We start from the raw sequence: 24,469 nt of genomic DNA on the forward strand, positions 1-24,469 counted from the left end.
CCCTTCAGTCTTCTTTTTTCCGCCGCAGCAGTTTGCCATGCGGTGATGATGAAGGAGCTCTCTAACCACGTTCCTGACAGGAATTGGAAATTAATTTCCTCAGAAAATTTGCCCCTCAGGGGTCTCCCTTCGACAAATTTTTTTAGTCATCTTACGGAATTCGGTAAGTTTTTTGCCTTCTTCCATCGACTGCCATCGATTTTGGCCCTCGAGGCCTGTGGGCACTTACCGATCCCCAGCCTAAATTTTGGCTTCCAGCCATGGCAACGGGTTCCGTCCGTGTCCGGATTGTACCCGGACTATGTCCATCACAGACCCCACAGGGTTTGTGTAATGTGTTTGGGTAGTGGGCATGATGTCCTGACTTGCACCAAATGAGCCTTAATGACACCAAGGGTCGCAAAGCCAGGATGGAGAAAGATGGGTGCTCCTCTTCCATGCAACCAACCCCAACGCCATCGATAGCATCCACTTCATCGGAACCGGCACTGTCGAAGTTTGTACCATCATCGTCAACCCTCCGTGTTGACGTCCGCCATCGATCGCTTTCTCGGCCGTCTGACCTCCCGTTCCTTCCCCGGATGGGCGAGGGGATCGGAAAGAAAAGCACCGCCATCGACGGCATAAGTCTCGGCCTGTCGAGGGATCCACAAGCCATCGACCTCTGCTCAAGCCGAGCCACCGACAAAGAAGCCGCGAACAGACCGGACGCCCTCCACGTCTCGTTCGCCGGCATCGAGGAAACCCTCACCCTCTCGGGGTGTGGGGGCCGTGATCCCACCGGTTACGGTGGTCCTCCGGCCCTGCCTCAGCCTCCCTCTCCCGTCGAGCCGGGTATGGTTACCCCTGGTCTCCGGGCAGAACTGGACCGGCTGGTCCAGGAGGCCATCGAGAAAGCGATGAAGAGAAATTACAACCTCCATCGGCACCGTCTCCAGCACCGGTTCCAGTGCCGCCCCCGGCACCGACCACCGGCACCGGCTTCGCCACCGAGGAGGGAACCGACCACCGAGCCATTGATACAAGCGCTAGCACCGCTACTGAGCCGCATGGAGGCACTCATGACGGCCCTTCCATCGGTGATATCCAGTGCCATCGACAACTCCACCGTCTCCGACTGGTTTCTCATCGGCAGGAGAAACACCGTTTCGAATTCCCCCCTTCCGGGGGGGTAGTTCCATCGGTACCTTCTGGTATATCTCCACCGATTTATCCTTCGGCTCCATCGATTCCGCGCCAGGCACCGATTCCATCGGCAAGCACCGAAGCCATCGATGCCATTTCTGGTTCCACCTACTGCACCGATTCCACCTCGGTTTCCATCGATGCCTTCAGAGCCTCAGCCAGGTCCATCAGGGCTACAAGCCACACATGATCCCTACGATACCTGGGGTGATGATGATGATACCTCTTCTGACACAGATCTGCCTTCGCCACCATCTCCTACAGAGAGTAGAAAAAGATCTCCTCCTGAGGATCTATCTTTCATTAATTTTGTGAAAGAAATGTCAGAAGTTGTACCCTTTTCAACTACAATCTGAAGCTGATGACAGACACCAGATGATGGAACTACTTCAATTTCTGGATGCTCCAAAAATCATCGCTTCCATCCCTATACCCCAGGTGTTTTTGGATCTGCTCAAGAAAAACTGGGAATCTCCTTCATCGGTTGTCACCAGTTAACAAGAAAGCTGACTCCACATACCTTGTCCAGTCAGCACCAGGTTTCCAAAAACCTCAACTGGATCATCGCTCTGTTGTGGTTGAGTCCGCGCAGAAGAAGGCCAAGCGTCTTAAGCCGCACTCTTCTACCCCACCTACCAGGGACAACAAGTTCCTGGATAGTGTAGGACGGAAAGTGTATCATGGAGCTACGTTGATTTCACGCATAGCTTCATATCAACTTTACATGACTCAATACAACAGAGCCATCTTTAAGCAGATGCAAGACTATGCTGACACGTTACCCGGACCAAATACCAACCACAGCTTCAAGCCCTTCTTCACAAGGATTTGAGGCAGGGGAAGCACGAGATTAGGACTGCCCTATGACATATTCGATGCTTCCACGAAGGTTTCAGCCACAGCCATCTCAGCCAGACGTTGGGCTTGGTTAAAGTCATCTAACCTTCGCCCCAGAAGTCCAAGATCGTCTTGCTGATTTGCCCTGCTTAGGCGACAATTTGTTTGGAGAGCAAATTCAACAGATTGTGGCGGAGTTAAAAGACCACCATGAGACGTTGAAACAACTCTCATATCTGTCCCACCTGAGGTGACCTCCAAGCAACCGCAAAAGAAGGACTCTAAGAAGTCGTTCTTTCGACCACGTCGCTACTACCCTCCGTCAACTAGGGCTCGTCCTGCACGGTCCTCCAACAGGCCTCAGCCTCGTCAGCCGAGAAGCAAAGACCTACTGTAGCCCCACCTCCTGGGCCTACGGCGGGCCTTTGACTTCCCTGTATTGAGCACATGCCATCTCCCTCTTCCACACATCCCTGTGGGGGGTCGACTGTGCCCACTTCTTACAACCGTTGGAAACAGATCACCTCAGATCAGTGGGTGCTAGCAATTATCGCACAGGGTTACCCCTCAACTTCATAACACTTCCGCCAGACTCCCCGCCCCTTCAGGCATGGAGTCTAACCAGCCATTTCACTCAATTACATCAAGAAGTATCCCTTCTTCTACAATCAAATGCTATAGAACCCGTCCCTCCTGTCAACAAGGGAAAGGATTCTATTCCAGATACTTCCTAATACCAAAGAAATCAGGGGGGCTACGTCCAATTCTGGACCTTCGGGCCCTCAACAAGTATCTGCAAAAAGAAAAGTTCAAGATGGTAACCCTGGGCGGCTTTGCTACCTCTGTTGCAAAAGGGGGATTGGCTGTGCTCTCTCGACCTCAAGGACGCTTATACCCACATTGCGATCACACAATCCCATCGCAAATATCTGCGGTTTTCTTGTAGGCCACGACCATTATCAATACCGTTGTCCTACCTTTCGGTCTGGCTTCTGCCCCACGAGGTCTTTACCAAATGTCTCGTAGTGGTAGCAGCATTCCTCAGGAAAGAAGGTGTCCACGTCTACCCCTATCTGGACGATTGGCTAATCAGGGCCTCCACCCCTCAAATTGCGCAATCCTCCCTAAAATTGACAATTCAAACACTCCTTTCCTTAGGGTTTCTTGTCAATTACGAGAAATCTTGCTTAGTCCCATCTCAAACCTTATCCTTCATTGGGGCAGACTTGGACACCTTACAGGCAAAGGCTTACCTTCCTCTTCAGAGGGTCCACACCCTAATATCCCTGGCTCGCCAGCTCCAGTCTCAGAACACTGCCACGGCTCGCCAGTTCCTCATTCTCCTAGGACACATGGCATCCTCGGTTCAAGTCACTCCCATGACCCGACTAGCCATGAGAGTAACACAATGGACTCTACGATACCAATGGATTCAAGCTTTTCAGCCTCTGTCCTCCATAGTCACAGTCACACAGGCCCTGCGCCTATCCTTAACCTGGTGGACAACTCAGGTCAACCTCCTTCAGGGCTTACCTTTTCTTCCACCGGATCCGCAAGTAATCCTAACCACCGACGCTTCTCACATCGGTTGGGGAGCCCATGTGGACGAATTACAAACCCAAGGGTTATGGTCCAAAGAGGAAGCCGAACACCAGATAAATTTCCTGGAACTTCGCGCAATCCGCTATGCACTCCGAACTTTCAAAGATCATCTATTCCATCAGATAATCTTAATCCAGACGGACAACCAAGTGGCCATGTGGTACATAAACAAGCAGGGAGGCACAGGCTCCTTCCTTCTGTGTCAGGAAGCTGCGCAGATCTGGGCGGGAAAGCCCTCTCCCACTCTATGTACCTCAGGGCCACTTACCTGCCGGGAGTAGACAATGTATTGGCAGACCAGCTGAGCCGTGTCTTCAAGCCACACGAGTGGTCACTCGATCCTCTGTAGTGACCTCTCTGTTTCACAAGTGGGGTTTTCCCCGCAAAGACCTCTTTGCGTCCCCTCAGAACCACAAAGTGGACGATTACTGCTCTCTCATTCGGAGCCAACACTTTCAGCCGAGAGATGCCTTCTCCCTCAAGTGGACGACAGGTCTGCTTTATGCATTCCCTCCACTTCCTCTTGTGTCAAGGACTCTCGTGAAGCTACGCCAGGACGGAGGAACCATGATCCTGATAGCACCCCACTGGCCACGCCAAGTGTGGTTTCCCATACTCCAGGATCTCTCCATCCGCAGGCACATCCCTCTGGGAACGGATCCGCATCTGCTCACTCAAAACGACGGATGCCTCCTCCATCCCAACCTCCAAGCCTTGTCCCTGACGGCATGGATGTTGAAAGGTTAGTCCTTCAGCCTTTTAACCTTTCGGATCCGGTTTCTCGTGTCCTGATAGCTTCACGAAAGCCCTCTACCAGAAGATCCTATTCATATAAATGGAAAAGGTACACATCATGGTGCACTTCTCAGTCCCTTGATCCCCTTTCCTGTCCAATCTCTAAGTTCTTGGACTATTTATGGCACCTATCAGAATCCGGTCTAAAGATCTCTTCCATTAGGATGCATGTCAGTGCGGTAGCCGCCTTCCATAAAGGTGTACAGGGTGCCCCTATTTCAGTACAACCCCTGGTAACACGTTTTCTTAAAGGCTTGCTCCATCTGAAGCACCCTTACGTCCTCCGGCCCCATCTTGGGACCTTAACCTGGTTCTTGGTCGTCTAATGAAACCTCCTTTCGAACCTCTGCACTCCTGTGAATTAAAGTATCTCACATGGAAAGTGTTATTCCTTTTGGCTATCACTTCAGCTCGCAGGGTTAGTGAATTGCAGGCCCTAGTTACCTATCCGCCTTACACTAAGCTCCTGCAGGACCGGGCGGTACTGTACTCCGCCTCACCCTAAATTTTTACCTAAGGTAGTTTCTGAGTTTCATATTAATCAATCCATCATACTACCTATCTTTTTTCCCAGGCCCCACTCCAACTCCGGGGAACAGACTCTGCATACCCTAGACTGCAAACGAGCTCTAGCTTTTTATCTAGACCGTACAGTTACTCACAGGAAGAGCACTCAATTATTTGTCTCTTTCCATCCTAACAAGTTAGGACATCCTGTGGGTAAGCAGGCTCTTTCCTCCTGGTTGGCGGACTGCATTTCTTTTTGCTATCAGCAAGCTGGCATTCCTTTTCAAGACCGTGTGAAAGCACACTCTGTGAGGGCCATGGCGACGTCAGTGGCACACCTTCGATCGGTGCCGCTTCCTGACATCTGCAAAGCTGCAACCTGGAGTTCTCTCCATACCTTTGCAGCCCACTATTGTTTGGACAAAGCTGGAAGACAGGACTCCATCTTCGGCCAATCTGTCTTGCGTAACCTTTTTCCACCGTGATGTACCAACACCCTTCCACCTTCCCGGTAGGGTGCGGATGCCCTTTACCAAATTCCACCCCAGTTGTTGTGCCTGTTGCACGTCATTGGGTGCATTTGGTGCAAGTCAGAACATCCTCAGCTCGGTACTCACCCATTTGTGAGGACAACCATCCTGCTTGTCCTGTGAGAAAGCAAATGTTGCTTACCTGATGTAACAGGTGTTCTCACAGGACAGCAGGATGTTAGTCCTCACGAAACCCGCCCGCCACCCCGCGGTGTTGGGTTTGTTTTTGTTTTTACTTTTTAGGCACTGCCTGTAGCTTTGAAAATCAGACTGAAGGGAGACCCCTGCTGGCTGCAGGGTCAGTGCCTTGCTGGGCATGCCCAGTAGGGGCCAGTCAAAGTTCTGTTTAAACTTTGACAGAAGTTTTCCGTGGTGGGCTCCATCCTCGATGTCACCCATTTGTGAGGACTAACATCCTGCTGTCCTGTGAGAACACCTGTTACATCAGGTAAGCAACATTTGCTATCTCCTGGCTGTTTTCATCCACCGGTGTTTTATTTTTGCTATTCTGGGTTTTATGAAGGTGGACACTTGTTCATAGATTAACCCTCACATATTAAGCCATAGTCAGACCAAGTCATATTTTTCCTGTGTTACAAGTACTACAGGTTTGTGAGTATGAAATAGTTGTGACATGAACATTCACCTCATCACTGCTGTTTGTTGCTTCCCCCCTTCTCCTGGGCCTTCTTGTACCTGAGTTTCAATGCTGTTATATGTATTTGCACTAGGTCTGTGAGAAGGACTTGTACTGCATGGACTGGGCAGTACAAATGATGCAGAAAGTCTGCAAGGTCTTTAGCAGTCCTGTGGAAAGGAACAGTTTTCTACAGAATGTGGAGAATGCCTTTGCACGTGTGATCATGGATATGCTGCAGTCAGTAATGTCAGGTGAGTGCACAGCTTAAACAAATGAATAGTGACCTTGAGGAAAGAAACTATTAGATCTAGGAGTGTGGCCATGACATATTTTATGTAATCAGTCACTGTAGATGTAAAAATATAAGATATCAAAAAGAGCAGAGAGCTAGGAAGATGATCAGCAGAAGGAAGAACATAGCTGAGATCAGGCAGTTTAGTTTCTTGGGCAAAACTGCAGTGCTGCAGCTCCACTCCATCTTCTGCTTGCAATTAAAAGTCTTTCAGGCCGATGCAATATCATCACATAAAAAACGTGTGTCCAGACTGGGTGCATGTTTTTTGAACGCGCGCACATCCACCTCTCCTGGGTGCTCAATTGTCAGTGAAAGGACCAATACCCATTCAGGACAACCTTCTGAAAGGGGATTGGTCCTTTCACTGACATGTGACAGCAAATAGACCAATTGGCAGTAAGTAAAGGAGTGAATAAATTAAGTGTCGAGCACTTAATATTAATTTATTCATTCCTTCAATCAGGCCAGAACTTGTGGTTCCTCCTACTATATCGCAATGACAGTAATAGAAGGAACCACAGAAGGCAGGATTTTTTTTTTGAGCCCTTGAACACAGCATGATTCTGCTTTCTGTGATTCCTCCTATTTAGTATTGTGATGATACTAATTGGAGGAATCATAGAAAGGAGGATTTTTTATTTTTTTTCGTGAGCCCTTGGGTGCTCCTAAGCAGGCGTTAAATTTGCCACATTAAAATGGGCGCCTTGGCTGTGAGGCAATTTTTGACATTGCAGGCTAATAGCTAATAGCTTCATCTACATGGAATTTGCATTTGATGAGGGCTATTACGCACTCAATTGGATGCGCATTTTGGACGTGCTAATCCCCATATTGCATCGAGCGTAAGTCTAACTGACCCAACTGCGTATTAAGTGGTGTTCTGACCTGAACTCCCAATATGCATCGGTCTGATAATAAGGATAATAAGGAAGAATCAGTTCTCAGCTCTGTCACAGGCTTATTTCACGAGTGACAAATTCACTGGAACAGTAACCTCTGCATGGTTGCTCCTGGATGGTATTGTATAGATAACTTGCATTTCAAAGAGCATCAACATTTTGTAGATGAAATTTGTCACAACCTGACTTATAGTTTGCAAAAATTACCTGAAAACTACCATGTAGCAGGTAGCACCTTTAAACAATGGGTAATTTTGCCATTTTATTTAAAGATATTTTCCCTCAACAATGAATAACATGCTTTGTGTTAGAATTTTCAGCTAATTATCAGTAAAGGAAGCAGAGCTGACATGAGCTCTGCTTCTGATTTGCATGTGTTTGTCATCAGGCTTCTTAACCCCAATATAAATAGATTCTCAAGTAAAAGCAACTCAAAGAACAGCATTTATAATCAGAATTGGTTCAAGTTTCTACCATTGCCAAGCACACAATTTGTGGGAATATTTGTTCCATTTTTTAAACTCGTATGCTGCTCTTGCCATGAATAGTAAATTCCCTGTATGTACCTGGATCAGTCCAGACTGCTGGGTTTTGCCTCCCTTCCAGCAAATGGAGACAGAAAAAACTTCGAGAGCACCCTCTCTTAACCTGGCATGCCACCTGCTGCTCCTCAGTATTTCTCTTTCTCACAGGACAAGCAGGATGGTAGTCCTCACATATGGGTGACTGTTACGACTGTCGCTGCCCGACGTTTCCACTCCGCCCTCCTTGGCGACTCCTCCCGCAGTTGATGGATGTCTGGCTGCCGCGGCGTCTGCCTGCCGGCGTCCCCGGTCCGGCTTGGGCGCTGCATCCCGCCATGCTGTTCAGCTGCCATAGGGCACACGCGCCGCGCAGCCCTGCTTCTTATTCCTTCTTTGGCGCAAACCTCAGGGGCGTTCCCCTGTGATGACGACATGCATCCCGGATACAAAAGCCTACTCTGTTTGCTAGCTAATCGAGTTAGCAAGGATCACCTTACGGATGGGATTCGCTCTCCGTACCTAGCTACTCTGCCTCTCCTTAATTGGACTTACTCTATCGGGGTACCCACTCCTCGGGGCCTCTCTCTTTTCTTTCAGGTCGCTGTCTGGAACCGATACTCCTCGAGGGCCCATGTTCCCAGACTCGGTGCCTGAGCTCACTTCTGCTTGGAAGAAACCTCTGCCTACACCATCAGTGAGTTAACATCTATATTCTCTCAGAGCTGTTCCCTGGAACCAGGTACTCGCTCCTTGAGGGCCTGCCTGTATTCCAGCTTCTGTGTTACCTTCCGGGAGAAACCGCTGTGTGAGTAATCCACCAATGAGACTCTATACCAGAACCCTGTGTATGCTCCACCGTACTCACTATCTCAGTTTCTTTCCAATACAGCACAGCTATTGAGGGATCGCTGTTTCAGTGTCCTGAGGGACTACAAGCCCAGCCGAGCTTCACCTCTACTCACTACTGCCACCTCTGGTGGCTTCTCAACTCTGTTTAATAAAAGATAATTCTGTGTTGTGTGTCCTAAAGCTGAGCCTGACCTGTGGCCCCTCAAGGGGCTTCCCCCCATGGGCGTGGTCATCTGCCACAGCATCCAAGGGTCCACCCAAAACCTTACAAACAATAACAGTGACCACAGGATGGAGCCCAATCACGGAACACTTTTGTCAAAGTTTCTAGAACTTTGACTGGCACCTACTCGGCATGCCCAGCATAGCACCAACCCTGCATCCAGCAGGGGTCCCCCTTCTGTCTCTTTTTTTCTGCGTAGCAGTAGCCACGCGGGTTAAGGAGCTCTCTAGAGATTCCTGTCAGGAATTTTCTTCACGGAACTTCTTTAAAAAATTTCAAAAAATTCTACCCCATAGGGGTCCCCCTATCAATATTGGTACTCCGCGGTGAAAAGGTAAGGCTTTACCCTCGTTTGTGGTCGATTCCCGTCGAGTTTTTCCTTTGGGGCCTACTGGCCATCGACCGCACCGCAGCTAAATTTTTGTCGAAGCCATGGCGTCGGGTTTTCATCGGTGCCCCGATTGTCCTCAGACAATGTCCATCACTGACCCACATAAAGTTTGTGTATTGTGCTTCGGGTCCGGCCATGATACCCTAACTTGCACCAAATATGCCCAAATGACGCCGAAGGGCCGTAAAGCCCACTTAGAAAAGATGGAGTTTCTTTTTCATTCAAAACCCCGAACTCCATCGACCGCTTCAACTTCGTCTGAGCCGGTGCCATCGACCTCTCGCCAGCAGCGGGACACCGGTGCCTGCCCGACAGCATCGACTACTCCGAAGGTGTCAACTTCTTCCTCATCGCCTCAGGAGAAGGACCAAGGAGAACATCGTGAAAAGCGTCGACACCGGCATCGGAAGGCTCAGTCCGCTGATCCAGGCAAGCCCTCGGCATCGGCGTCGAAAGAGCCACCGACAAAGAAATCTCATCCAGAGAAGGCCCCATCCTCCTCGGTGACCGAGTCACTGAGGCATTCCCCACCTTCATCGGTGCAGGGAGCTGCGACTCCACTTTTACCAGTGGACCCTCCAGCTACGCCTCTATTGCCTCCAATTCCGGAGCCGGGGTTACACGCCCCAGGCTTCTGTGAGGAATTGGATCGGATGATCCAAGAGGTCATCGGAAAAGCACTGCAGGGATTCCAGCCTCCATCGACGCCGGTACCGGTGCCCAAGCCGGTCACCAATCCAATTCCCATGGTGCTCACACCACTACTGGGTGGACTGGATGCGTTGATCGGTGCCCTTCCACCGCTAGAACCAAGGACACCAGTATGCCCTCTTCCTTCGACACCGATTTCTTTGTCATCGGTCGGCGAAGAATCACCGAAACCCATACCGCCGTCTGGAATTCTGCCACCGTCTCATCCATCGATGTCGCTGGTTCCATCGGTGCCACCATCAATGCCGTCGGTGCCTCTTCCGATGCCGTCGATGCCCAGGCCTGGCCCTTCGGGAATAATGACATTTCTTCCCCCTGAAGATCCTCAGGGAGCTGGTGATCAACCTTATGATCCTTGGACTGATGATTCTTCCCAGGATACAGATGATCTCTCTTCAGAGCCCTCTCCTCCTGAAGAGAGAAGGTGTTCTCCTCCAGAGGATCTGTCCTTTATTAACTTCATTAAAGAAATGTCTGAGACAATTCCATTTCAGCTTCAGTCAGTGGAGGATTCAAGGCACAAAATGCTGGAAGTATTCCAGTTTCTTGATGCCCCTAAGGAAATCATGTCTATTCCTATTCATGAAATCCTAATTGATCTTCTAAAGAGGAATTGGGAGCACCCAGGTTCGGTTCCGCCTGTCATCCATAAGACAGATGCCACCTATCTTGTACAGTCAGCTCCTGGGTTTCAAAGATCACAACTGGATCATCACTCTGTGGTTGTGGAATCAGCCCAGAAAAAGGCACAGCGTTCCAAACCTAATTCCTCCATACCTCCAGGGAAGGAGCAAAAATCCCTAGATCTTTTGGCAGACGGGTCTTTCATGGTTCAATGCTTATATCTCGCATTGCTTCTTACCAGTTATACATGACCCAGTATAACAGAAACCTTTTTAAGAAGATCCAGGATTTCGCTGAATGTGGGCAAGCATGAGATCTGCGCTGCAGCAGGGATTAGTGCAAGAAGGTGGGCCTGGTTGAAATCCTCCGACCTCCGACCAGAGGTACAGGACAGGTTGGCTGACCTGCCCTGTGCTGGTGGTAATCTCTTCGGAGACAAGATCCAGGAGACTGTGGCACAGCTAAAGGACCACCATGAAATGCTGAGTCAACTTTCTTCAGTGCCTGCTGATTTCTTGTCCACCTCCAAGAGGATATTCAGGCGAGATTCTAAGAGGTCGGCCTACAAACCAAGAAGGTATTATCCTCCGGCTTCCAGAGGTCGCCCTTCCAAGCCTTATCAAAAAGGTCAGTCCAGGCAATCTCGACCTCAGAAGGCCCAGCCAGCTCCTCAGCCGGGTCCAGCGTCAGGGTTTTGACTCCTTCCTAGAGAGCATATGCCAACCTCCTCTTCCATCTGTACCAGTCGGTGGCCGATTGTGCCACTTCACCAACATTTGGCACACAGTCACCACCGATCAGTGGGTTCTTTCAGTAGTCACTCAGGGTTACCACCTCAACTTCCTGACTGTACCGGCAGACTCCCCACCTCGGCTGACGTGGGAATTGTCCAACCACTCTCCCCTTCTAGAACAGGAGGTCTCAACCCTCCTCCAGTCCCGGGCAATAGAACCAGTACCCCTCTCCCAACAGGGAGAGGGGTACTGGTATTTCCTCATCCCAAAAAAGTCAGGTGGCACTCGTCCAATCCTGGACCTTCGCGCCCTAAACAAGTATCTACAAAGGGAGAAGTTCAGGATGGTGACCTTGGGCTCTCTACTTCCTCTTCTACAAAGAGGGGATTGTCTGTGCTCTCTGGATCTCCAAGACACATACACATACATAGAAACATAGAAATGACGGCAGATCTCAATTATTCCATCTCATCGCAAATTCCTGCAATTCCTGGTCGGCCCTCGCCACTTCCAGTACCGTGTTCTACCATTCGGCCTAGCATCCGCTCCACGAGTCTTTACCAAGTGCCTCATCATGGTCGCAGCCTTCCTCAGGAGTCAGGGTGTCCATGTCTACCCTTATCTCAACGATTGGTTGATAAGGGCTCCGACTCAACAAGCCGCATTGGCGTCCTTGTGTCTCACTCTCCATACCCTGATCTCCCTAGGGTTTCTAATCAACTATCCCAAATCCAAGATAGTTCCATCCCAAACTCTATCCTTTATAGGGGCCGACCTATACAGGCAAAAGCCTTCCTCCCTCAGGATCGCGCTTTCACCCTGGCCTCCCTGGCACATCATTTACAGACTCGAGTATCCTCAAATATTCGTCACTTCCTCATACTGCTGGGTCACATGGCGTCCACGGTGCATGTCTCTCCGATGGCCCGTCTAGCCATGAGAGTAATGCAATTTACTTCAAGGCCTTCCATTTCAGGCTTCAGAACCTCAAATTACCTTGACGACAGATGCCTCCAATCTGGAGTGGGGGTGCTCATGTCGGCGATCTACAGTCCCAGGGAACCTGGTCTCCAGAGGAAGCCAAACACCAGATACATTTCCTGGAGCTTCGGGCAATCAGATATGCCCTCAAGGTTTTTCAGGATTGCCTTTTGAACAAAGCCATCCTGATTCAAACCAACAATCAGGTGGCGATGTGGTACATCAACAAGCAAGGGGGAACAGACTCCTACCTCCTGTATCAGGGTGTGGGCCCTTTCCCACTCGATGTGCCTCACAGCCACCTACTTCTCGGGCGTGGACAATGTGTTGACGGACAAGTTGAGTCGCACGTTTCATCAGCACATGTGATCTCTGAACCCCACGGTAGCAGACACAATATTCCAGCGTTGGAGTTACCCTCACATAGACCTCTTTGCGTCAGCCCACAACCGCAAAGTAGAAAACTTCTGCTCTCTAACTCGCACCCACCACTTGCAACCGAGGGACACTTTCGCCCTCTCATGGGCCAGCGGTCTCCTCTACGCGTACCCTCCACTTCCACTCATATCGAAGACTCTCATGAAGTTACGGAGGGACAAGGGCGTAATGATTCTTATAGCCCCTCACTGGCCAGGTGTGGTTCCCAATCCTCCAAGACCTCTCAGTACGCCGGCACATTCCTCTGGGGAAGGAGCCGCTTCTGATAACTCAGAACGACGGGTGCCTTCGCCACCCCAACCTCCAGGCCCTATCCCTGATGGCCTGGATGTTGAAAGGTTAATACTCCAACCTCTTAACCTTTCAGAGTCAATGTCCCGAGTCCTGGTAGCTTCACGAAAGCCTTCCTCGAGAAAGTCTTATTTTTCTAAATGGAAGAGGTTTACAGTCTGGTGCACTACCATGTCCATAGACCCCTTCACCTGTTCCACGGCGAAGTTTCTGGACTATCTCTGGCACCTGTCAGAGTCAGGCCTGAAAACTTCCTCCATCAGGGTGCATGTCAGCACGGTAGCCGCGTTTCATAAGGGTGTGGGGGATGTCGCTATTTCAACACAATCCTTAGTAACACACTTCATGAGAAGCTTGCTCCACTTAAAACCTCCACTGCGCCCTCCGGCCCCTGCTTGGGACCTTAACGTGGTTTTGGGGCGGCTCATGAAACCTCCGTTTGAGCCTCTCCACTCTTGTGATCTCCGCTATCTCACCTGGAAAGTAGTTTTTCTTCTCGCTATTACCTCCACTTGCAGAGTTAGTGAGTTGCAGGCTTTGGTTACCTACTTGCCTTACACTAAAATTCTGCAAGACAGAGTAGTGCTCCGCACTCACCCTACGTTTTTACCTAAGGTAGTATCGGAATTTCATATTAATCAATCCATCATCCTACCTACCTTTTTTCCCAGGCCCCATTCAAACCCAGGAGAACAGGCTCTGCATTCCTTGGACTGCAAACATGCCCTAGCCTTCTGTCTAGACCGCACATCGGCCCACAGGAAATCCACTCAATTATTTGTTTCTTTCGACACCATCAAATTGGGAAAGCCTGTGGGAAAGCAGACCCTCTCCTCCTGGTTAGCGGACTGTATTTCTTTTTGCTACCAGCAAGCAGGCATTCCGCTGCAAGACCGTGTGAAAGCACACTCTATCAGGGCCATGGCAACAGCAGTAGCGCACCTCCGTTCGGTGCCGCTTGCTGATATTTGTAAGGCTGCTACCTGGAGTTCTCTCCATACCTGCGCAGCCCATTATTGCTTAGATAAGGCTGGCAGGACAAGATTTCATCTTCGACCAATCTGTTCTACGCACTTGTTTTCAGTTTAACTACCCACATCCTTCCACCAACCCGTCCAGGGTTCAGATGCCCTCCTTACCCAAATTCCACCCTGTGTTGTGCCTGTTGCACATCTTTTGGGGCATTTGGTGTATTGCTCGGGCCATCCTCAGCTTGCTACTCACCCATATGTGAGGACTACCATCCTGCTTGTCCTGTGAGAAAGCAGAGTTGCTTACCTGTAAACAGGTGTTCTCACAGGACAGCAGGATGTTAGTCCTCACAAAACCCGCCCTGCCACCCGCAGAGTTGAGTTCGCTTACGTTTTCTTATTTTGTTTTTCGCCCCTTATTTTTACTATAAGACGAGACATGCCCACTGGATGCAGGGTTGGTGCTATACTGGGCGCTGCCCCGTAGGTGCCAGTCAAAGTTCTAGAAACTTTGACAAAAGTGTTCCGTGATTGGGCTCCATCCTGTGATGTCACCCATATGTGAGGACTAACATCCTGCTTGTCCTGTGAGAAACACCTGTTACAGGTAAGCAAACTCTGCTTTCTTCAGCAGGGAGGTGGTACAAAACCTGAGTTCTGACCCAAGCTTTTTTCTTAAGAAAAAACAAAAAAAAACAGAAGTCCAAAGGTCGCAGCAGCCTCCGGGGAGTAGTTAGGTCCTGGTGGGACCATCCTCCCTGGTCCTTGGGGTGCAGGGGGTAATAGCTGGTGATCCAGTTCACTCCCCCCCCCCCCCCCCTTATTAACTTCTGCTTTTCCTTCAGGAAAAAAGAAAAGGAGATCTGTTTCTTTAATTGGACTGCCTGCCTAAACAATAAAGTTTTCTATTAAAAAAAAAAAACAGAGCGAAGGCAGTCACAGCGGGCAGCAGTAGTCTCTATCAGTGGGAAGGCTGCTTCTCTCGAGCCTCAGCCTGGCGCAATCGCCCAGTCTCCGGTGAGTCTATCTGGGCGCTTTCCCCTGTCCTTCCTGGGCTGGACTGTGTTTTGTCCCGCGGCCTGCACACAGCAGCATTCCCCGCTCGAGCCTTTGCGTGTGCTGCGGGGAACGGTTTTCGAGCCGCAATTTGGCTGATTGCTCCGATCGTTGTCTCCCCAGAGGGGAGACTTCCCCGAGCACATTCGCGCTGGTTTTATCGCAGCATCATAGCTCTGGTAGAGCCATTGCTGCCTCTGATGTGCAGGCTGATCCGTTCCCTCTCAGTGCGGGAATGGCGGCCATTTTGGACAGTTTTCGCGTGGCAGAGGCAAGAGCATTAGGGGGAGGGGATTTTCCTCTGGCACTCTCTCCTGCTGATTTTCGCCCAGGGGGTCACGGGGGGGTGCTATGATGGGGGCCCCAGTACCCTGGGAGGGTCTTTAGGGGGACCAGCTGCTTCTTCCCAGAGTTCATTCTTTTAATGCACCAGGCCTTCTTGGCAAGTGGTGCTGAGAAGAGGGGACCTCCAATAGGTTAGGTTCCTGAGAGCCCACCTGGGAAGGTGGCCAGGAAGGAGAATCTGCCGGCGGCGACGTAAATCTGGACTATTCATACCCCTGTGGGGCGAGGAGTTTCCTGGGATTTAATGATGGACGAGTCCGATCAGGAGAAGGATCAGGGGCATCTGCCTCCGCTCTCCGATATCCTGGACCTGGACATAGTCCCCTCTGTTGAGGGTGATGACTCTAAGGTGGTCCGACTATTCCTTCGTGAGGAGCTGGCCCCCTTATTCCCGCATGTCCTGCAGGAGTTGGGTTTTTGCGGCAGCTCCTGTGGATCCGAGTCCGGACAAGTAGATCCCGTCTTAGTGGGGCTGCGGGTCCCCACTCAAACCTTTCCTGTCCACACCATGGTGCAGCAAACGATGGTTTGGGACTGAGAAACTCCAGAAACTGGGCTCAAGGATGGCAGAGCCATGGACAAGCTCTACCTTCTTCCTGAAAACATTTTGGAGCTATTACGGGTTCTGAAAGTGGATGCATCCGTTTCGGTGGTCACGAAGCTGACTACCATCCCGGTGGCCAGAGCGGCAGCATTGAAAGATCTCCAGGTTCACAAGCTGGAAGATCACCTCAAGAGGATTTCGGAGCTCTACCCTGGGTATTCGTGTTGCGGTCTGCAGCAGCTTCATTCTCAGGGCGGTCCTCCGCTGGGGTGCAGCAGATGCTAAGCGCCAAGGATTTGGAAGCCCCAAGAGGCAAAGCAAGGCAGAACATCTGGAAGCTGCAATCGCTTATGGCACGGTTGCTTTGTATGACCTCCTTCGCACCTTGTCGCAGACAATGGTGTCGGCAGTCTCTGCTAGGAGGCTTTTGTGGCTCCGTAACTGGGCTGCGGACGTATCCTCAAAGGCCCAGCTCAGTGCCCTTCCTTTTAAAGCAAGTTGCTCTCGGAGAGGACTTGGAGCAGCTAATTAAGCAGCTGGGAGATAATAAGATGCATAAGCTCCCGGTAGAATAGGGGACAGAAGGCTTTCCCCCCAGCTCGCTCTCGTTTTACGGGGCCAAAGGCGTTTTCGGCACAGTAGAGCTCAGGGCCGCGGGCCAAAGACAAGCCTCGGGAAGAGGTTCCAGTCTTGGTCGCAGGCCTACCACGAGCATCGAACAGCCCAAGATGGTTCCGGGCAGAGGCCCAACAGGGCCAAAGCTGCCCAATGAGTTCTGGCCGGCCCACTCCTCGGATCCTGTTATAGGGGGCCAGCTGGGTCAAGATCACATCGGACCAGTGGGTTCTCAGCATGATAGAATACAGCTATGCATTAGAATTTGCTTGCCCACTATGCAACCTGTTTCTGTTGTCCCCTTGTGGGTCTCCAGAAAAAGAGTTCATTGTTTGCCAGATCCTGGAGAGCCTCCAAAGTCTGGGGACCATCATGCCTGTTCCCCCATTAGAACACAGAACGGGACATTACTCTATTTACTTCGTAGTCCTTAAGAAGAAGGGGACCTTTCAGCCCATTTATTTATTTATTTATTTAAAGAATTTATATACCGGGGTTCCTGTATAGTATACATATCACCCCGGTTTACAAGGAACCAAAACTATCGCTAAGGAACCGTAACTATCGCTTCATTTAGCGGTTTACATTGAACATTTAGCGGTTTACATTGAACATAGTTAATTTGAGAAAACATAAATAAACATAAATAAACATAAAATAGTTAATTTGAGAAAAGGTATATAATATGGTTAACCAGTTAATAACTAAAAGGCAGGTTAATAAGTACATAAGTAAGTAAATAACATTGAACTTGATAGAATCTGGTAACAGGATAAAATATAGTGTTGCATATGCTTAAAGACTTAAAGAAGGTGAACGTTGTTCTCAAGGTGCCGCGTTTCCAGATGGAGATGCTCCGCTCGGTCATCGCAGCAGTATGGAAGGGTGAATTCCTGGCATCACTAGATCCCACGGAAGCCTATCTACACATCGGGATTTGCAGGGACCATCAGAGGTTCCTTAGATTTATGGTTCTCGGACAACATTTTCAATTTTGCGCTCTACCGTTTGGCCTTGCCACGGGTCCACAGACCTTCATCAAAGTTATGGTGGTGATGGTGGCAGCCCTACGGAAAGAAGGGGTTCTGGTGCATCCCTATCTGGACGACTGGCTCATCCGAGCGAAGTCGACAGACCAATGCTCGAAGGCAGTAGATGTGGTCCTACACCGCCTGAGGTCTCTGGGCTGGGTGGTCAACCTCGCCAAGAGCCATCAAACCCCATCCCAGGTCCTGGATTTTTTGGGAGCATGTTTTGATACCTGAGTGGGCAAGGTATTCCTCTCAGAGGACAGAATTCTCAAATTGCGCAGCCAAGTCTCAGTCAGTTCAGGGCCGGTGGTCTCCGGTGGAAGTGTCTTGGTCGACCAGTCGTCTCGAGACGAGGGCCGTCCTGCTAATTCTTCAGAGCTTCCTTCCCCTCCTGTGCAATCAGTCAGTCTTGTCTGACAGTGCAACGACCATAGCCTATATCAACCGGCAGGGAGAAACCAGTTGTCCCGTGGTGATCGAAGCGGAGAAGCTGATGTCCTAGGTGGAACAGTATCTAGCGATGTTGGCAGCGTCACACATTGCGGGTTCGACCAATGTACAGGCGGACTTCCTCAGCCGCCAACAGCTGAATCCAAGGGAGTGGGAGCTGTCCGATGCCACAATGCGTCTGATCTGTCACAAGTGGAGCGAACTTCACATGGACCTGATGGCGACTCACGCAAATGCCAAGCGCCGTGCTTTTTCAGTCACAGAAGAGATTACGGCGTGGAGGGAGTCAATGCCCTAATGGTCCCTTGGCCGCGTGACATCCTCCTTTACGTGTCCCCTCCCCCTTGGCCACTAGTGGGAAAGTTAATCAGGAGGATAGAGCTTCACCCGGGACGAGTGATTCTCGTGGTGCCAGAGTGCCCACGGAGGCCTTGGTTCGCGGACCTCGTGAATCTGGCCATAGATGGCCCTCCCTGTCTGGTCATATTTCGAATCTCCTTTGATAGGGGCCTTTATTTTTCAATCAGGCGGATTGCTTTTGTTTTGCGGCATGGCTTTTGAGAGGCAGCAGTTGAGGAAGCAAGGTTATCTGGAGGCGGTTATTTCCACCCTGCTGCGGACCCGGAAAACCTCCACATCCCTGGCATATGTTCACGTCTGGAAGGACTTCGAGGCCTGGTGCCAGCCTCAAGGGGTGGATCCTCATAGGGCTTCGGTGTCTCTTGTTCTCTCTTTTCTGCAGAATGGCCTGGACAAAGGATTGTCTTATAATTCGCTGAAGGCTCAGATCTCTGCTCTAGGATGTTTGAGGAGCCATACCCAGGATTCTCCTCTGGCAACGCATCTGGATGTGGTGCATTTTCTCCGGGGCGTGAAACATGTGCGCCCCCTGACTCACAGACTATGCCCCTCCTGGAGTCTGAACCTGGTTCTCCGGGAGTTGTGCGAGACCCCCTTTGAGCTGCTCAGGAAGGCCACCTTAAAGGATCTCATGCTGAAGATGGTGTTTTTGGTGGCCATTTGTTCAGCCAGGAGGGTCTCGGAGCTTCAGGCCTTGTCCTGCAGGGAGCCTTTTCTACGTATCTCGGATTCCGGAGTATCGCTACAAACTGTCCCATCTGTTTTGACAAAAGTGATCTCTGCCTTTCACGTGAATCAGTCGGTGGAACTTCTGGCTTTTCTGGCTGCGGAGCTGACAGATCCTCATGCGAGGCAACTTAGACAGCTGGATGTCAGACGTGCTTTGTTGCTCTATCTAGAGCATACCAATGGGTTTCGTTTGTCGGATCACCTTTTCGTTCTGTGACATGGTGCGAAGAAGGGACAGTCTGCGTCTAAAGCGACTATCACTCGTTGGTTAAAGGAGTCCATAACGTCTGCTTATATCAGGTCTGGTCGCCCAGTCCCAGAGGGCTTGAGGGCTCATTCTACCTGAGCGCAGACGGCTTCATGGGCAGAGTGCGAGCTGGTTTCCCCGCAGGAAATATGCAGGGCAGCTACCTGGAGGTCTTTACACACTTTTGCCAGACACTACAGGCTGGACATCCAGGATTCGGACCCCTGCAGTTTCAGGGCCTGTGTCATCCAAGCGAGGCTCTCGCAGTCCCACCCTAATTAGGAGAGCTTGGGTACATCCCAGCATTCTGGACTGATCCGGTTACATACATGGAAAGGAAAATTGGTCCTTACCTGCTAATTTTCGTTCCTGTAGTACCATGGATCAGTCCAGATGCCCACCCATTGAGGGGTTTTTGAGTTGTGGGTGGAGAGCCCGCTCGCTCTGAACTGTACTGTTAATTCTTGCTTTTTCTGAAGAAATGTATAGGTTTTTATAAGACTTTTTCTCATTTTCAAAGTTCTATTCTTCATCCTCTGCCCGTTCAGGGAGGATATAGTTAGGTTAATGCATAAAAATGGTTATTTTATAAAATTATGCTGCTTGGGTATGAACAAATACTGAGGAGCAGCAGGTGGCACACCAGGTTAAGAGAGGGCGCTCTCGAAGATTTTCTCTGTCTCCATCTGCTGGAAAGGAGGCAAAACCCTGCAGTCTGGACTGATCCGTGGTTCTACAGGAACGAAAATTAGCAGGTAAGGACCAATTTTCCTATAGCCACAAATAGCCAAGCAAAACATGTAGCTATATAAGTCATTATGTGAGCATGAAGAAACAGCTGTGTTTAGAAGCTCCTGTGTTACAGGCCAGAGAGAGGCTTTTAGGGTTTAAGAGCCTGTGTGAGCGCTGTCTCTTGTGAATTGCAGATCAGTGCAAATCAATCATTTATTTATTATTTTTTAATTCTGCTTCAGGGATGGGAATAGCTGGTTTTACACTGTCAAAATACTCACCTACTGCTCGTTCTCCTCCTGGTGGTATGGAAGCAGCACTGTTCTGCTTCCTTTACAATGTGCACAGTTTATACTGCACTTTGAAACAGAACACATTTTTTGAGGATGTAGCTATCTTCACCACATACTGAAAGCAATTTATTCAATCAGGGTTGGAGTTCTTTGCTCAGAAATTATGCCTCATAGAACAGCCTTTTCTGATATTAAACCCATTACTTGTACTGCATTTATTAGTGTAATTGATCTGTTAGTCCATTTAAATGCACAGAAATAAAGGTTAACAAATACCAATTTTTCAAAAAGAACACTTATTTCACCCCACCAAGTGGGGGCCGATGCTTTCCTAACGCACCCCCAGGCTCCTCCTGGGGGCACCATGCAATATTTAAATTAGGGGTCGTGCTGTCAAGGAGGCACTAGGGTTGATTGTGTGCCCCTAGCATTTCCTTGACAGCAGGCGCCCGGGAGAGGTCGGCTGTCCTCCAGCTAAGAAAACGGACACTGAATTTATCGGCGTACGTTTTCCTAATTGGTGAACATCCACAGGTTCAGAAAACGGATGCTGGTTAACTGAGCGTTCGTTTCCTGAACCTGACCACCGGCACTTTAAAAAAAAATTTAATCACCACATTCCTGAACATACCCAGATCAGTCTGAAAAATTGGATGGAGTCAGAGAAACAAACCTTTGGTCTTCACTTCACACCTTCAGCAAACACTGCTGATTGAATGTTCGGGCGCAGGAAGACGCGATGTTTGGTGAATGTGTAATGCGAGTGGGTCTTTCGGATTCTTACCCACTGTGGGGGAGCTTGGGTACATCCCGCTTGTTTGGACTGATCTGGGGTATGAACAGGAACTGCAGGTTGCATTCTCACAGGACAAGCAGGATGGTAGTCCTCACATATGGGTGACATCATCAGGATGGAGCCCAATCACGGAAAACTTCTGTCAGTTTCCAGAACTTTGACTGGCCCCTACTGGGCATGCCCAGCATGGCACTAACCCTGCAGCCAGCAGGGGTCCCCCTTCAGTCTTATTTGAAAACTACAGGCAGTGCCGAAAATAAAATAACAAAACACCGTGGGGAGGCGGGCAGGTTTCGTGAGGACTAACATCCTGCTGTCCTGTGAGAACACCTGTTACAGGTAAGCAACATTTGCTTTCTCACAGGACAAGCAGGATGGTAGTCCTCACATATGGGTGAGTACCGAGCTAAGGATGTCCGAACATGCACCAAATGTACCCAAAGGCGTGCAACAGGCACAATAACTGGAGTAGAATTGTGTAGAGGGCATTCTGAACCCCACCGGGCAGGCGGAAGGGTGTAGGTACGTCACGTTGGAAATAAGTTACGCAGGACAGACCGGCCGAAGATGGAATCTTGTCTTCCGGCTTTGTCTAAGCAATAGTGGGCTGCGAAAGTGTGGAGAGAACTCCAGGTGGCAGCCCTGCAAATGTCAGGAAGCGGCACCGATCGTAGGTGTGCTACCGAAGTCACCATGGCCCTCACAGAGCGTGCTTTAACACGGTCATGAAAAGGAATGCCTGCTTGCTGGTAGCAAAGAGATATGCAGTCCGCCAACCAGGAGGAGAGAGTCTGCTTACCCACAGGTTGCTCTAATTTGTTGGAATGGAAAGAGACGAATAACTGAGTGCTCTTTCTGTGGGCAACTGTACGGTCTAGATAGAAAGCTAGAGCCCGTTTACAATCAAGGGTATGCAGAGCCTGTTCCCCTGGATTAGAATGGGGCCTGGGAAAGAAGGTGGGTAGTATAATGGATCGATTGATATGAAACTCCAAAACTACCTTGGGTAAAAACTTAGGGTGAGTGCGGAGTACCGCCTGGTCCTGCAGGAGTTTAGTGTAAGGTGGATAGGTAACTAGGGCCTGTAACTCATTAACCCTGCGAGCTGAAGTGATAGCTAATAGGAAAATCACTTTCCATGTGAAATATTTTAGGTCACAGGAGTGAAGAGGCTCGAATGGTGGTTTCATGAGCCGACTAAGAACCAGGTTGAGGTCCCAAGAAGGGGCCGGAGGTCGTAAAGGTGGCTTGATATGGAGCAAGCCCTTTAAAAATCGTGTTACAAGGGGTTGTACTGATATAGGGACATCCCCGACACCTTTATGGAAGGCGGCTACCGCACTGAAATGCATTCTAATGGAAGAGGTTTTTAGACCTGACTCTGACAGATGCCAGAGATAGTCCAAAACCTTGGGATTGGACAGGAAAAGGGATCAAGGGACTGCGAAATGCACCATGATGTGTACCTTTTCCATTTATGGGAATAAGATTTTCTTGTGGAAGGCTTCCGTGAAGCAATCAGGACACGAGAAACCGAATCTGAAAGGTTACGTGGTTGAAGGTTTAACCTTTCAACATCCATGCCGTCAGGGACAAGGCCTGAAGATTGGGATGGCGTAGGCATCCTTCGTTTTGAGTGATTAGATTAGCTGCTTTTCCACTAATGGATCCTGGGTCACCAGTGGCTCTGGTGCCTTCTCCACTTACTCTATCATCGGGAGGAGAAACACCGTTCCGTCTTCCTCCATCGGGAGTCCTGCCGATGCCTCAGCCATCAATGCCGATGCGGCCATTGGCACCACCGATCCATCCATCGATGCCTGCACCGGTGCCCTTGATGCCTTCATTGGTGCCTCCAATACTTCCCTCGATGCCTTCAGAGCCTAGACCAGGACCTTCAGGAATACCTTTGTCCCATCCTTCTCAGGTTCCTGGAGGAACAGGTGATGATCCCTATGACACCTGGACTGACGATTCGTCTCCAGACACCGATGATTTACCATCACTACCTTCTCCTGCTGAAAGCAGGAAACGTTCTCCTACAGAGGACTTGTCCTTCATAAATTTTGTGAAGGAAATGTCTGAGTTGGTTCCCTTCCAATTACAGACTGAGCAAGATGATAGACACCAAATGATGGAGCTGTTACAATTCCTGGATGCTCCCAAGGAAATAACCTCCATCCCTATCCATCAGGTTCTTTTGGATCTTCTCAAAAAGAATTCGGAACACCCTGGTTCGATAGCTCCAGTCAACCGAAAGGCAGATACGACTTACTTGGTCCAGTCAGCCCCAGGGTTCCAAAAACCTCAGCTGGATCACCAATCTGTGGTGGTAGAATCTGCCCAAAAGAGGGCACGACACTCAAAACCCCACTCTTCCTTCCCCCTAGGTAAGGAGCAGAAATTCCTGGATGCCATTGGCCGGCGTGTCTTCCAGGGATCAATGCTCATCTCTTGGATCGCCTCTTACCAGCTCTATATGACCCAATATAACAGGGTCTTATTCAAGCAGATACAGGACTTTGCAGAGTCCCTGCCTCAGCAGTTCCAGAAACAGCTACAAACCCTGGTTCACAAAGGTTTTTAAGCGGGGAAACATGAAATAAGGTCCTCTTACGATATCTTCGACACCGCTTCCAGGGTATCTGCAGCTGCTATTTCTGCAAGAAGATGGGCCTGGCTAAAGTCTTCGGACTTGCGCCCTGAAGTACAAGACAGATTGTCCGATCTGCCTTACATAGGAGACAATCTGTTTAGTGAACAGATCCAGCGGACAGTGGCGGAACTCAAAGAGCATCATGAGACCCTTCGCCAACTCTCTCTGATGTCTCCTGAGTATTCCTCTAAACCAAAAAGTCATTCTTCCGTCCAAAGAAGTCCTATCTACCACCGTCTGGAAATCGTTCTACGAGACCTTTCCAGAAGGCCCTGTCTCGTCAATCTCGTAAGCAAAAGCTGCAAGCAGCTCCTCAACCGGGCCCTGCTTCCTGATTTTGACTCCTGCATAGAGAGCAGCAGCCAGCTTCCACTGCCACAGATACCAGTGGGAGGTCGATTGTGCCATTTCATCAACATCTAGCACACAATCACTTCGGACCAGTGGGTCCTTGCCATAATCTCTCAGGGTTATCACCTGAACTTTCTCTCTATCCCACCGGATTTCCCACCTCAGCAGACGTGGGGAACATCCGACCACTCACCACTCCTGGAACAGGCGGTCTCCCTCCTCCTCCAGTCCAAAGCA

The 24,469-nt window shown here is 49.9% G+C and overlaps 1 protein-coding gene across 1 annotated transcript in view; it reads left to right on the forward strand.

Annotated features, from left to right (window-relative positions):
* FBXO47 (F-box protein 47) overlaps positions 1 to 24,469 on the forward strand; it is a 530,190-nt gene that overhangs the window by 411,705 nt on the left and 94,016 nt on the right. Inside the window, exon 10 of the mRNA XM_029573146.1 lies at positions 6,188 to 6,347. Coding sequence (XP_029429006.1) covers positions 6,188 to 6,347 — 160 coding nt within the window. The remainder of the gene's footprint in view (positions 1 to 6,187; positions 6,348 to 24,469) is intronic.

Source organism: Rhinatrema bivittatum, chromosome 12 (assembly GCF_901001135.1).
Source record: "Rhinatrema bivittatum chromosome 12, aRhiBiv1.1, whole genome shotgun sequence".
NCBI lineage: Eukaryota > Metazoa > Chordata > Amphibia > Gymnophiona > Rhinatrematidae > Rhinatrema > Rhinatrema bivittatum.